A 15,499-nucleotide genomic window follows, 5' to 3' on the forward strand; every position below is an offset into this window, starting at 1 on the left:
ATGGTGATGAAGATCAAGAAACCTAGCCAAGGTCGCCAAAAGATTGCCATTGCCAAAATACCAAAGAGAAATAATTTACAAGTCACATTCTCAAAACGTCGTTCAGGGCTCTTCAAGAAGGCCAGTGAACTATGCACACTTTGTGGGGTTGAGATTGCAATCATAGTCTTCTCTCCTGCAAACAAGCCCTTCTCCTTTGGCCACCCAGAGGTTGATTCCATCGTCGACCGCTTCCTTGCTCGAAACCCTTACCCTAATTTCCAAGCAGGGTCCACAGGTTCTACTCAACAGCTTGTTGAGGTTCACAGGAATGCTAGTGTCCATGAGCTTAACATGCAGCTGACCCAGGTTGTGAACCAGTTGGAGGCTGAGAAAAAATGTGGAGAAGCACTTGATAAAATAAGCAAAGCTAGTGAAAAGCAGTGTTGGTGGGAAAGGCCTGTGGAGGAACTAGGGTTTCATGAGCTTCAGATATTGAAGGCTTCATTGGAGGAGCTCAAGAAAAATATGACTAAACAAGCCAATGGGATTTTGATGGAGTCTAGCGCTGCTGCTGTTGCTAATTGTTCTTCATCATCATCACCATTTTTCATGATGAACATTAATGGTGTTGTTCAAGGTGACGATCTTCGTTGTTTCGAAAGCAAAATTAAACCGACAAATCAACATGGATCTGCATATAGTTTCGGTTATGCTGGGCATGGTCTTTTCTGAATTTTTGATGTTGTTTAATTTCTTTTGAAGGGAGTTAAATGCAAGCTAGCTAGCACCTCGCTACAAATTATTATTATCATTATATTAATTACTTGTTCTTCTCTCTTTCAGTTTGGTTTGATTGTTTTTTATTTTATTTTAATTTATTATGAATAGAAAAGGATTCGAACTATTTACAATAATTTAGCGAATGAGGAATTTCGAACCCGGAATGCATGAGTGGAGCCCAACATGCAGTTATGGTTTGTAATTGTAAATGTTCAATATTATATTAATGGATTTTCTCTTATCATGGACATTGTTTATCTAAATATTGATTGTCGTTGAAGCCCTTAATTAATGAAAAAGAAACGAGTTTGTTACAGTTTAGTAAGCGCATGATCAATGTAACAATTCTTCAGCTGGGGATGGCGCAAATACTTCTTCTTCGACTAGTATTGGAGGGGAAAAGCTATGGAAAAAAATTATGGAATGCCTGTGCTCCCGGGAAGGTAAAATTTGTGCATGGCGTGCGTGTTTGGACTCTCTTCCCACAAGATCAAATCTCGCAAAGAGGAAAGTTGTTGTGGAAGATTCATGGGTTTTGTGGTTCACTTGGCAAGTCGACAGAACATGTACTAAGGGATTGTAGTATGGTGAAGGCGGTCTGGTTTGGTAGTCTGGGACTAAGGGTTGATGGTGGCAACATGCAGCACCTAATGCAATGGTTATTACAAATTGCTATGCAATTTCTATCCTCGGACTTTGAACTATGATTGGTGACTTTGTGGACACTGTGGAAGAATAGAAATGATGCTTTATGGAATGGTATTTTCTTGCCGCCGCAGGAGGTGGTATTTCGAGCTAAGGGTTGGCTGCATGAGTTCTAAAAATAGCATAAATCTGCTGTGAGGATGACAAATCATGTCTCACAAAAGTGGAGAAAACTTGATGTGGATTCAACAAGGACTACAGGGTGGTTTTGGTGTAGTTCTTTGGGAACATGATGAGTCAATTTCATATTATATATTTTACCCTATTTTTAGTATGATTTGGTAATTATTTTGGTAGAAGTTTGATACTTTGAATTATATTTTCAATGTAGGACATTCGATTTCCTTTGGAGTAAAATATGGTCAAACGAACGAATTTTGGAATGATTCTAATTGAAGGATGTTCGTGTGTCTTTCAACTTGTTCATATCAAAGTTTTAGAATTTTATACCAAGCGGTTTATTTATGGAAATGAAATAAAGGAGTAGCGTGCAGTGATGTTAAAGTGACGTTTTGGGTTTATTTGGGCTTTTTAGTGTCCAAGATGATGTCTTTTGGGTTCGAAGTCTTCTGCAATTATATTCAGGACATCTCAAGCTTTAATTTTAGTCATTTTGGGCCTATCTTAGAGCCCTGAAAGTCCAAAAACGTGAATGGTTTGTGGCTGGGTAGATTTCTCATATTTGATTAGGATTATGTTTCCTAATTTCTTTTAAGTTATTATGTTTCCTAGTTTTTAGAAGACCTTTTCTAGTAAGGATTTTATTTTGTAGTAGTACAAATAAGGTTTATTAGCCGTTAGGGTTTTAGAGAGGAGGGAATACACTACTTTAAGGGAACGCATTACTTCAGGGATAATGCACTACATAGAGAGTTTTTGACGGTTCAAGTTTATTTTCAAGGTGTTTTCTATCCATGTTCTTCATAATATTTTGTTTTATGATTGTTCGTGACTAATTTTCGTTTGCTAGGGCGAGGCCATGAGCCTTAGCAAGAATATGTAGTTTCTTTTCAATTTGCTTATGATATTATGCATGCAAGTTTTGAATTGTTAATCATTGGTTTAAACTATCTAATTGTCTTGATGATTGGCCACCGTTAGGATATTTAGAAAAGTAATTTGATGCAATTTTGGCGAAGGGCTGCCCTTGAAATTAGCGTTGGCTTCTTGTGGTTAATATGTGTAACTTCTTAGAATGGACGATACGTCTTAAGCGTTATATGGTTTTTCAAAAGGTTTTCACAAAATTTAATTAGTCTTGCATGTTCACATTTGATTTGGACACCACAGACGGGTTGCATGTTAGATATACGTTTTATGTTGAACGTTCCAAGTAGGGCATATAATAGGAAAACCTAACCTTCAAAATATGCACGAGTAATTCATAACAAATTGGAAGAACTGCATAGGATTGTTAGGTGATGATAGAACCCTAGTGCTCAAACAGATATTCTTTTGTTTTATTTACTTTGTCAATTTATTAAATTGTTTTTAATTAAATTTGTTTTTAATATTTTAGGTCATAAAATCACATTTTTCCAAATTCACTTTAAATAATTAATTAAGATTTGGTTTAACATAAATTATTCATTCAATCCCTGTGCAGAACGACCTTGCTAGAGTCATCTACACTATGATTACCTTGTACTCTTGCAAGTATTTTAAATGTTTTTATCCCTACTTTTGCAGGTGGTAAAAATCCTATTAGATCACATGGGGAATTTCCTCGCTGCTGCTGTTGGACCCATTGGAGATAAAACTAGCTTTAGGGTTTCAATATTTCTTATTATTCTTCTCTCATAGGAGGCAACACATATATATAAATACTCAATCCTTGTACTATAAGGATTAAAGACATTATAAAAGAAGAGTCATACCTAAACTAGGAAACACAATTACATTCCTATTCAATTATTTGACTCACACCAACACTCTCCCTCAAATTAGTGCATAGATATCACCTAGGCTTAACTTGTTGAGGGAGTCTTGAAATCTTGTAGCAGAAACTACATGAGTTAGAATATCTATCAACTTTTCTTTGGTCTTCACGAACGGAGTGTCTACCAACTTAACATCCAAGATTTCTTTGATGAAATGTCTATCCACCTCAACATATTTGGTTCTATCATGCTGCACTGTATTGTTAGCTATCTCCCGTGCTACTTGATTATCACTATACAACAACATAGACCCTTTTGGTTTAAACCCTATCTCAGTGAGTAGAATCTGAAGCCATAGAAGCTCATAAATACCATGTGCCATTCCTCTATGCTCAGCCTTGGGTGAAGACCTTGCCACCACATTTTTCTTCTTACTTCTCTATATCATAAGATTACCAGCTATAAACGTAAAGTATCCCGACGTAGATTGCCAATCAGTAATATTTCCAGCCCAATCTGCATTGGTATATCCTTTCACCTCCATATGCCCATGGTTTCTGGACATCAACCTTTTTCCTAGAGCTCATTTCAAGTAACTCAGAATCTGCATTACTACTGTCATATTGACTCACCATACTTATTGTGTAAGCAATATTTGGCCTTGTAAGCGATAAATAAATCAACCGCCCTACCAACCTTTGATACCTTTCAATATTCACTGGGACTTAATCCTGATAAATTGTTAGATGAGGATTCTGCACAATAGGTGTATCTATTGGTTTACACCCTAGAATACCAGTTTCAGATAAAGGATCCAATACATACTTTCGTTGAGATAAGTATATTCCTTCTTGAGATCTAGCCACTTTAACTCCTAGGAAGTATTTAAGTTCCCCAAGATCTTTCATCTCAAACTTAGAAGACAAGTACCTTTGTAGACATTCAATTTCCATTGTATCATCACCTGTTATAATCACATCATCTACATATATGATAAGTAAAGTTACCTTGCCATCCTTGCATTTGATAAACTTCGTATGGACTGAATTTCCCAGTCGATACCCATACCTCTTCATTGCCTAGGTGAACTACCCAAACTATGCTCTGGGTGACTGTTTAAGACGATACAATGTCTTCTGAAGTTTACACACTTTCCCATTGGTGTTTGCATCACCATAACTTGGTAGAATATCCATGTACACCTCTTCCTCTAAATCTCCATGTAGAAAGGCATTTTAACATCAAACTGTCTTAGAGGCCAGTCATAGTTTGTAGCAAGAGATAATAAAACTCTAATGGTATTCACTTTTGAAACGGGAGCAAATGTCTCCTGATAATTAACCCCAAAGGTTTGGGTAAAACCTTTGGCCACTTGCCTTACCTTATACCTATCAATGGTTCCATTTGCCTTATGTTTAATATTGAACACCCATTTGCTCCCCACTAATTTCTTTCATTTGGGAAGTGAAACCACACTCCATGTATTAGAGGATTGCTGAAAAAAAACAAAGGAAACAAGTAAGAAAAACGGAGGAAACAGAGACTCTTGGGGTTTTAAAAATAAAAGAAAAACAGACTTGGCCAAAACAACGTCGTTTTGGGCCAAGTCATTTAAAAAAAATTAAAGACTTGGTCAAAACGATGTCGTTTTGGACCAAGTCTTGAAAATAAAATAAAAAATCCCTCTTCTTCTTCGTGGCAGTCTTCCTCATGAAGACGCCGCACAACCTGCAACCTTAAACCCAGATGGCAGAGCTTGAAAACAGAGCAGTTGACTTCGATTTTGGATCGCGGATGGATCTGGGAACGCCCGCCAACCGCCTATAGGCGCGCCTTAGCCACCTAGCCTCGCCTCGACAACGCCTCGATGAGTTTTCGCCCACTCCCACTGGGCAGAGGCATTATCACTCCCGCCCCGCCTCCAATGTCGTCTAGGCGAGGAGCGCCTTTTAAAACATTGGCCTTGATGTAACCCTACAGTTATGGGGAAACTTTCGGTTTGTTCTTCATGAGTTCTTACGGCAGTCTTTGCTCCATCATACATATCCTTTATAGCTTAGATATATGCTACTCGTACTCCTTTCTTCTCTAAAATCCTCCAAAGAATGTTTCTTGGGACCTTATTATACGTTTTTTCCAAATCTATAAAGACCATGTGTAAATCCTTTCTCTTATCTCTATATCTTTCCATCAATCTTCGTAAGAGATAGATTGCCTCTATTGTTGAGTGCCTTGGCATGAACCTGAATTGGTTGTCCGAAACCCATGTCTCTTGCCTCAATCTATGCTCAATGACTCTCTCCCAAAGCTTCATTGTATGACTCATTAGCTTAATACCTCTATAGTTCATGCAATTTTGTATGTCGCCTTTATTCTTGTAGATAAGCACCAAAGTGCTCTTTCACCACTCATTTGGCATCTTCTTCATTTTCAAAATCCTATTGAAAAGGTCTGTGAGCTATGTTATACCCGTCTCTCCCAAGACTTTCCACACTTCGATTGGTATATCATCTGGGCCCACTGTTTTTTTATGCTTCATCTTTTTCAAAGCTACAACCACATCTTCCTTCCTGATTCAACGATAAAAGGAGTAGTTTCTACACTCTTCTGAGTTACTCAGCTCCCCTAAAGAAGTACTTCTTTCATGTCCTTCATTGAAAAGATTATGAAAATAACCTCTCCATCTGTCTTTGATCGCGTTCTCTGTAGCAAGAACCTTTCCATCCTCATCCTTGATGCACCTCACTTGGTTTAGGTCCCTTGTCTTCTTTTCTCTTGCTCTAGCTAGTTTGTAGATATCCAACTCTCCTTCTTTGGTATCTAGTCGTTTATATATCATCATAAGCCACTTGCTTAGCTTCTCTCATAGTTTTCTTCGCTTCCTGCTTCGCTATTCTATACTTTGCACCATTTTCATCGGTCCTATCCTTGTATAAGCCTTTACAACATTCCTTCTTAGCCTTCACCTTTGTTTGTACCTCCTCATTCCGCCGACTCCCACTGGGTATAGGAGTTATCACTCCTGCCCCACCTCCAAAGCCGTCTAGGCGAGGCGCGCCTTTTTAAACATTGGCCTTGATGTAACCCTACAGTTATGGGAAGCTTTCGGTTTGTCCTTCATGAGTTCTTACGGCAGTCTTTGCTCCATCATACATATCCTTTATAGCTTAGATATATGCTACTTGTACTCCTTTCTTCTCTAAAATCCTCCAAAGAATGTTTCTTGGGACCTTATCATATGCTTTTTCCAAATCTATAAAGACCATGTGTAAATCCTTTCTCCTATCTCTATATCTTTCCATCAATCTTCGTAAGAGATAGATTGCCTCCATGGTTGAGCGCCTTGGCATGAACCTGAATTGGTTGTCCGAAACCCATGTCTCTTGCCTCAGTCTATGCTTAATGACTCTCTCCCAGAGCTTCATTGTATGACTCATTAGCTTAATACCCCTATAGTTCATGCAATTTTGTATGTCGCCCTTATTCTTGTAGATAAGCACCAAAGTGCTCTTTCACCACTCATTTGACATCTTCTTCATTTTCAAAATCCTATTGAAAAGGTTTGTGAGCTATGCTATACCCGTCTCTCCCAAGACTTTCCACACTTCGATTGGTATATCATCTGGGCCCACTGCTTTTCTATGCTTCATCTTTTTCAAAGCTACAACCACATCTTCCTTCCTGATTCGGCAGTAAAAGGAGTAGTTTCTACACTCTTCTGAGTTACTCAACTCCCCTAAAGAAGTACTCATTTCATGTCCTTCATTGAAAAGATTATGAAAATAACCTCTCCATCTGTCTTTGACCGCGTTCTCTGTAGCAAGAACCTTTCCATCCTCATCCTTGATGCACCTCACTTGGTTTAGGTCCCTTGTCTTCTTTTCCCTTGCTCTAGCTAGTTTGTAGATATCCAACTCTCCTTCTTTGGTATCTAGTCGCTTATATATCGTCATAAGCCATTAGCTTAGCTTCTCTCACAGCTTTCTTCGCTTCCTGCTTCGCTATTCTATACTTTTCACTATTTTCATCGGTCCTATCCTTGTATAAGGCTTTACAACATTCCTTCTTAGCCTTCACCTTTGTTTGTACCTCCTCATTCCACCACCAAGATTCCTTTTGGTGTGGAGCAAAGCCCTTCGACTCTCTTAATACCTCTTTTGCTACTTTTTGGATACAACTAGCCATGGAATCCCACCTTTGGCCAGCTTCCCCCTCTCTATCTCACACGCATTGGGTGATTACTTTCTCTTTGAAAATGGCTTGTTTTTCTCCCTTTAGATTCCACCATCTGGTCCTTGAGCACTTCCAGGTCTTGTTCTTTTCTCTCTCTCTTTTGATATGTACATCCATCACCAACAAGCGATGTTGATTAACCAAGCTCTTTCCTGGTATAACTTTGCAATCCTTACAAGTTATACGATCCCCTTTCCTCATTAGAAGAAAATCTATTTGTGTTTTTGACGACCCACTTTTGTAGGTGATCACATGTTCTTCTCTCTTCTTAAAGAAATTGTTGGCTAAGAAGAGATCATATGCCATTGCAAAATCCAAGATGGCCTCCCCATCCTCGTTTCTCTCCCCAAAACCATGGCCACCATGAAAACCTCCATAGTTGCCTATCTCCTTACCCACGTGTCCATTTAATTCTTCTCCTATAAATACCTTCTCCGTCTGGGCAATTCCTTGCACCAAGTCTCCAAGATCTTCCCAAAATTTCTCCTGAAACTCGTATCCAACCCTACTTGAGGTGCGTACGCACTAATCACATTGATGAGTTCTTGTCTTATTACAATCTTGATTGCCATAATTCTATCTCATACCCTCTTGACATCTACAACATCTTGTGTCAAGGTCTTGTCCATGATGATGCCAACACTGTTTCTCGTTCTATTTGTGCCCGAATACCAAATTTTAAAACCTAAGTTTTCTATATCCTTTTCCTTAAGACGACCCACTTAGTTTCTTGTAGGCACATAATTCTTATCCTTCTCCTCACCATAACTTCCACTACTTCCATAGATTTTCCCATTAAGGTTCCTATATTCCATGTTCCTAAACGCATTCTACTCTCTTGAACTCTACACTTTTGTCCTACCTTCTTCACCCTCCCCCATCTAATAGGATCAAAGTACTTCTTTTGTGTGTCCTGTGTAAAGTTGATAGGAGCATATGCTCTCAAACAACTTTGAGTGGAGTCATTCAAAAAGAAGTTTCTATGAACCCCTTGCTCATTTCACACTGCATCTAGGTGCCGATAGAGATACAGCGACCCTTACTTATCACTGTGCTCGGGCCACACAGCGTGCCTCTTATGGGTGACGCCCTAACTTTAGCGCGATTTCATTATGGATTCATTTTCATAAGGATTCGACGTAACCTAGGAGTGCCAGCTCTCGACTACCCGATGCCCTCCCCCTCCTCCTTTATCCAGGCTTGGGACCAGCAATGTAAGATAAACTTACATAGGCGGAGTTGGAAAAAAATATGTATATATATATATATATATATATAAATTAAAAAAATTTGATCTGCGAGCACTTTTTAAGAGAGAGCAAGATTAGAATCTTGCGTTCTCATTCACAAGCTATCTCAGAGAAATATTTCAATTGGAAATAAAATCTATATTCGTCTTTCAACTGTTCGCAAACTATTTATATGCTATGATATTTTATGAAAAATAGCGTTTGGATTTCCTAGAAAGACTTGGTCGATGGTTGATTTACTGTCTTATGGTAACATCGTATAGTTCTGATTGCTTATTTCATGTTGAACTGAATAACAAAGCAATGTCCGATGAATTTTGTTCTGGTCTTGATCAGGCACGTCTATAGTTTGGATGCTGCTGCAATGGAATGCACATCAAGCGCAACCTGTGTTAAAATCAGAATGAAGTGTCTGATTCCTGCCTCGGCTTTCTCCGCATAAGTTGATTAAGTGTCTTGTAAATTTACCTCCTGCCTCGGCTTTCTCCGTATAGTTCTGATTGTAAATTTACCTCCTGCTGTGAGGGCAATAATGCAAGCGAGTTCGAGCCGTTGGAAGGTTGGAGGGAGTTTGGCTTGTTTTCTTGTCGAGTTTGAAAGTCCGGCTGTCTTCAACTACAAAGGTGCATGTATGTTCGCGGGGTTTAGCTTCTTCAATTAAAGTGCCTCAAGAAAGGTTTTCAGTATCTTGTAAGAAAGCTGACATCGTTGACAGCTAAGATCATCTCCAGAGACGTCAAATTTTAAAGATAAAATTTAAATTTGGCAACTTATATGGTCGTATGACATCTTTTAAAGTTTTGCTCTCCACCCGATATGTCAAATTTTAAACATAAAATACAATTTCATATTTATTTTCTTTGTATTGGTAATGAAAGAAAATGAATTAAAAGGTACAAAAATGTTTAAACATTGCATTGGTAATGAAAAACAATTAAAAGGCTAGACTTTAGACCAATAAAAAAATTAATAAAAAGTATTTAATAATTAATTAAAAAAATTTGACGCTGTTGTCAAATTTGACAGCATAAAGAAGAGATGTCATTTCATGTCATACCATATCACGTTTAGCTTCTCGGATGAAAAATATTGTTGCTGCTTCTTTTACTGTTGCTTATTTGGATATTTTGACATCTTTAGAAATGTTGCAGTCAACGTCAGGCTAAGATACAGGACATGCTTGCTTGCTTTTTGCTTGGTCAAATATATGCTAGGTGGTGCACATTGGCGTACAAATTGACATGAGAGTTGAATATTTTTGCCATCCAACAAGCAATCTCATCCCATGAATCTGGTGCAGCGGGCTCGCATACCACATCATCATTTTATAAGCCAAAGCGAAAGTAAACTGAAGGAGCTATTATTGACACTCCAAAAAAGTGATTGCTGTCAAACCAAAACTTAATTATACACCAATACGCACCACGAATTATACAACAGACCAAGAAGTTTTTGTTTCATAGCGTCCGGCGAAAAAACAGCGTCTGGTAAAAGGGAACTGCTTCCAAAACAAAGGCTTAACAGAAGAATGCTTTAGCATTACCAAACACGACAGAGTTGCTTAAGAGAGTAAACATATTTCTTCAGCATCATCAACAAAACACAAACCATTCGACAAAACTCTAGCAAACAATTTACATATTTTTTCCGATTCAAATGACATCCAAATTTTCAACTTGGATCAACAATTCATTTCATATTTAAGCGTCACAAGCTTTGTCCCAGGAGCTTACAACTTACACGAACAGCAAATAAAAAGAATAAATGAAAAGAAAGACAAAGGTGCAAATAAAAGAATAAATGAAAAGAAAGACAAAAGTGCAAATAAACAGCACAGCAGACGGTTGGATTTAGTATTACAGATTAAACCTGCGGGTGATATAAACTAGCCAATGTTTTAACAGCTATATTGATTTTCTAGCCGTAGATTAAAATTCACAATAACTAACCTAGTTGCTTTGCAAAGGCAAGCATGAAAACATCAAGCGCCAGAAGAAACCAAAGACAACGATCATCATTCTGCTGCAGCCTCTCCATTCTCATTCCCCTTGGTTGTTATCTCCGGCAATGTAGTTAGATCCGTGCGAACCTCTTTCTTTTCTTGGGTGATATGGGAATCAGAAGAATCAATTGAATCTCGCTGAGTTGCGTCCTGTGTCCCATTTGTGGAGTCTGAACCTTCATCTGTCCTGTCCGATTCACTTGTACCATTAGACTCTTCATTCTGAATGGCATCTGTGGCCTCCTTTAACGATGAAGATCTAGAACCACCCTCTGTTTCAACTGTTCCATCAGATCTTAAGATATTCTCTGACATGTTAGTCGCTACCTTATTAGAGAAGGAAGATGATTCTCCCAATGCCCCATCTGCATTCTCAATTTTAGTGGATATTGTTGAATTTGAGTCAGATTCATTGTTCTGAGAAGCTGTGTTGTTAGCCTGTTCCATAACCATGGTTTGTATGTCCACGCTTTCTCCAGTACTCATACCATCCACTGTCGCAATTTCAGAGTGAGCTGACTCAGATACGATCTCTGTACCGTTCTGCTGGTATGAACCAGTTGCCTGGTTGGTTTCTGTAGGGTTATTGCTTGCTTCTGTACTCACTATTGTTGAATTATCGTTAGCTTCGGCACTCACCATTGTTGAGTTATTCCATGCTTCTGGTTCATCATTTGATTGTGTTTTCACTTTTTCATGTAAAAGTGAGCTCTCCGCAGGATTGGCCATATTACCATTAACTTTCTCTTCACTTGCACCTACATTTAAAATAGTACCATTTTCAGCCATTCTATCTTCCACCATTGTTGAATTGTCCTTTTCTAGCATAGTAGCTTCTGGGTTCTCATTTAAGTTTTCCGAACTTACTTTCTCAGTTTCAGTGCTTGTAACTTCATGGGCCACTGCACTAGAAGCATCATCCCCCTTGTAATTCTCCTCTCGTGCTTCATGAGCATTCTTATCATGGGTTTCATTATCTTGATCATCTGATGAACTCTCATGTTCTTCTTGATCCTCTCTCTCTTCACCGTCTTTCTTTTCACCATCCTTCTCATTCCCATCATCTTCTCTTTCTTTCTCTTCATCTACAAAATCCTCATCGTGCTCCACTTCCACTTCATTTCCCTCTTGCTCATTTTCATCTATCTCATCATCTCCAGCTCCTCTTTCCTCATCCTCTGTCTCTTCATTCCTGTTTTCTTCCTCCTCTTGCTCTTCCACCTCATGCTTCAGATCCTCTTCTTCTTGCTTACCCATCGGATCCTCTTCTTCTTGCTCTCCTACTTCATGCTTCTGATCCTCTTCTTCTCGCTCTTCCCCTTCATGTTTCTGATCCTCTTCTTCATGTGCTTCTACTTCATGTTTCGGATCCTCTTCTTCATGCACATCTACTTGATGTTTCTCGTCTTCCTCTCCTGCTCCTTCAACTTCATCCTCTTCCTCTTGTTTCTCATTTTTAGGGACTTCAAGTTTTGGAAGGTCTTTCCTCCCAAGTTTCAGAAGTTCACCTTCACTCAGGCTTCTGGTTGGGGTTTTTTCATCTTTCTTATCTAATGCCACTTTCTTATCATGGGAATGCTTGACCTGATAGATTAACCAAAAGCACACCCCAAGCAGCAGACAGATCTGCAGAACATGCCTCACCTTGATTCCTTTGGTTCTCTGGTTCCTACTTGGCACCCGCTTGATCATGATGTATGCCCCCTAGTACCCTACCAGTATCTCTACTTCTCCCTATTTTCAAACGTTGCAAATATCGATCAGAAACCTGCCTATATCCAAGCTTTAAACTAATAAACTTAAAAAGATTACTCAACCTATGCATATCAATCAAATCAAAAATCTAGAACACAATCTAGGCTTCATTTCACACAAATTTAACGCCAATTCTCGAAATAAAAGAAAAAATTGTCGAAACAGATCACTTGTGTGCCCAATTTATATTCCGAATGCGCGATTAAGCCAAAACCAATTTTTAGAATTTCATCTACTTTTCGAAATACTTTGACACAAAACACAATATGCATACACCAAAGACACTAATTTCAAAACACAAACGAAAAGGGGAATTCAAATTAAAAAGTAACCCATTTTCTTCCTCGTAGAAAAGCAGCAAACTTGACTGAAAGAAACTAAATCCATCACCAGAAACTTGGTGGAAAATTAATACCAAATTTGCAAGTTAGCATTCAAATTCTAACTGGATAACGAAGTAAACCCACAAGCAAACCCTATAACACTCCATCAATCACAAAGATTTGAATAAACAAATAAAGGGGATAGACTTAAATTACTTAACACCCCCAAATTCAATCTTATTCATTCACAAGCAAAACCCATTTCCAAAATAGTAAATTGTGAGCAAAAAGGAGGCAATTCAACACCCATAGGCAACAAGAATGGGAAATTACTGATTAATTACTAAAAGTAAACTTACTGGAGAAATTACGGAGGAAGAAGAAGAGGAGAGTACCTGAGAAGCAGGCAGGCAGTTGTCAAAATGTTGAGCGGGGAAGTAAAAGGCAGGGCTCGTAGATGGCAAAGCAGTTCTCTGTCGGACTGAGAGGAAGAGAGAGTGTGTGTGTTTGCGCCTTCCACACTTCAGTGGAGAATGACCGGATCTAATGTCAACACTAATTCCAAAGAAACAACAAGCGAACGGGAATATTGTAAATGGTGATTTTTTTTGGTAACTTCATCACGTCCGTTTAGTCTTTCACGGATCAGGAAGACTCATAAAGTCATTTTAAATTCTCTTAATTACCATTGCATGATTTACTAGAGTTAGAAATCGAATTCAGGACATGACGTGTGAACAACGGGTTTGGAATTCATCCTCAACCACTAAAGCCACCTCATGGTGGTTTATAAATATTAAATGGTAATGCTCACCATCCTATTTATCATCAGTTTCAAAAAAAGCAGGAGAGGCTTAAAAAATAAAAAATAAAAAAAGAGTACGATATTTTATTTATTAAAAAAAATATTACAAATAAATATCATAAAGAATTACCCCCAAAATAGTTCTTGCAAGCTTGATCTAAAAATATTACAATAAAACATTACTAATCGCAAAATAATGAGTAGACTTCAAGCACTCGTTGCTGAGCTCATCAGAAACCATAAGATTACATACATCAATAAAACCGTTAAACCTTATGTTACAAGGAGATCATGTGTGAAATTCTGTCCCCTAATTTCACTATTTAATTAAGTATTTCGTATTTGACCAATTTTATTGTAATTTTTTAGTTTCGTTAATTTAGAGGTTTAGTTACTTAGTTAAAAAGCTTGAATTTTCATAAACAGTCAATTAAAATCCGTGGACCTTTGGGGTCATACTTAGTGTTTTCGAATAAAACTCAATTCCACAAGAGTGTAAGCGAAAACCGTTTGCGAAACAGAGTTATAATGAAAAAAATTACGAGCAATGTAAGGCGGGTCCAAATAGTAAATTGGACTTCTACAAATAGCAAGCCCAATAATTTGGGAAAGCAAACCAATCTCATTCTAGGAAGTGAACAGTCGACTCGGATCGTGACCCATTCACACCCCATACTGAAATACATCCAAGATCAACACATGACGTCAAAAAATACTTGTTCATCTATCATGCCCTATTTACGAGTCATGATGACTAAAACCAATCCAATGGTTCAATAACATAGTAAACTTTTTATATATTTCTTGGATGCATCTAACCTCTGTGTTAAACTCCCTACATACCATAAGATAGGTTCAAGCCATTCGTAGTTCACTATTTGATAAACTCTGACATTTCTATAGTATTTTTCTAGCAGAAAGATATAGAGCTCCAGAATCACTTAATGAAACTTGAGTAGCATGAATCACTAAATTCCAGTCTACATAATGAAACTATATGCCAACCAAGATTGTCATTTCGTCATTCACACATATCACATGTTTTCCAATACAACTCCACAATCACAGTAATCGATTCCATTAATCCAAGCTGCGCAATATTAACATTCAACTACATTGATTAACCAACAAGATCTAATTTTTAATAAAGTCAACCTTTATAAGGTTTACCATATTTTTCTACTAAAATCCAAACATCAAGCATTCTAACTCTAAGTTACAACAACAAACGTAAACTTGAGAACTTCTATTTACAAGAATCTAGGATTTCGAACTAACTCAACGGAACCGAACATGAAATGGGATTTTGGGCCAAATCAATGAAATCCAACTAGGAAGTGGTTGCCATCGTGGATTTACCAAGAACAACTATAGGCATAGTCAAATAATGTAGGCAATTATCATCCATCACCGATATAGCAAGCATGATCACCCCTAAAATGTGTATGGTCCCCCATCGTGGATATACCAAGTGTGACCGTATCCTAAAATACTAGGTATGATCACCCATCGCTGATATACTAAGCATGATCACTCCCAGATAGGTATGGTCCCCTGTGACAAATATACCAAGTAAAACAATATCCATAGTCTAATTGTGTAGGCAGTGATCACTCATTGCATATATACCAATCATGATCACCCCTAAAATAATATGGTCTCTCATCACATATATACCAAGTATGACTGTATATGACCACACTACTACATGGTGCAATCACATTATCATACATCATACATCCTACATCAACACCCATGATATGCATTAGAACACATACACTAGT

General features: G+C 38.0%; 2 protein-coding genes and 1 pseudogene across 2 annotated transcripts; 1 reads left to right on the forward strand and 2 right to left on the reverse strand.

Moving 5' to 3' along the window:
- On the forward strand, positions 1 to 714 carry LOC103928086 (agamous-like MADS-box protein AGL62). The gene has a single exon (XM_048575001.1). It carries the CDS (start codon positions 1 to 3, stop codon positions 712 to 714), a length of 714 nt encoding a protein of 237 aa, XP_048430958.1.
- Positions 715 to 5,181: 4,467 nt separating this feature from the next.
- Positions 5,182 to 7,532, reverse strand: LOC125472933 (annotated as a pseudogene).
- Positions 7,533 to 10,609: 3,077 nt separating this feature from the next.
- LOC103928074 (myb-like protein X) lies at positions 10,610 to 13,479 on the reverse strand. Its single transcript, XM_048575069.1, has 2 exons — positions 13,306 to 13,479; positions 10,610 to 12,566 (listed from the first exon to the last, which is right to left on the reverse strand). The coding sequence occupies exon 2, from the start codon at positions 12,522 to 12,524 to the stop codon at positions 10,845 to 10,847; it is 1,680 nt and encodes a 559-aa protein (XP_048431026.1). The 5' UTR covers positions 12,525 to 12,566; positions 13,306 to 13,479; the 3' UTR covers positions 10,610 to 10,844.
- Positions 13,480 to 15,499: the final 2,020 nt, after the last annotated feature.

This window comes from the organism of the source record quoted next, unplaced genomic scaffold, assembly GCF_019419815.1.
Source record: "Pyrus x bretschneideri cultivar Hongxiangsu unplaced genomic scaffold, Pyrus_bretschneideri_v1 Contig77, whole genome shotgun sequence".
Classification (NCBI taxonomy): Eukaryota; Viridiplantae; Streptophyta; class Magnoliopsida; order Rosales; family Rosaceae; genus Pyrus; species Pyrus x bretschneideri.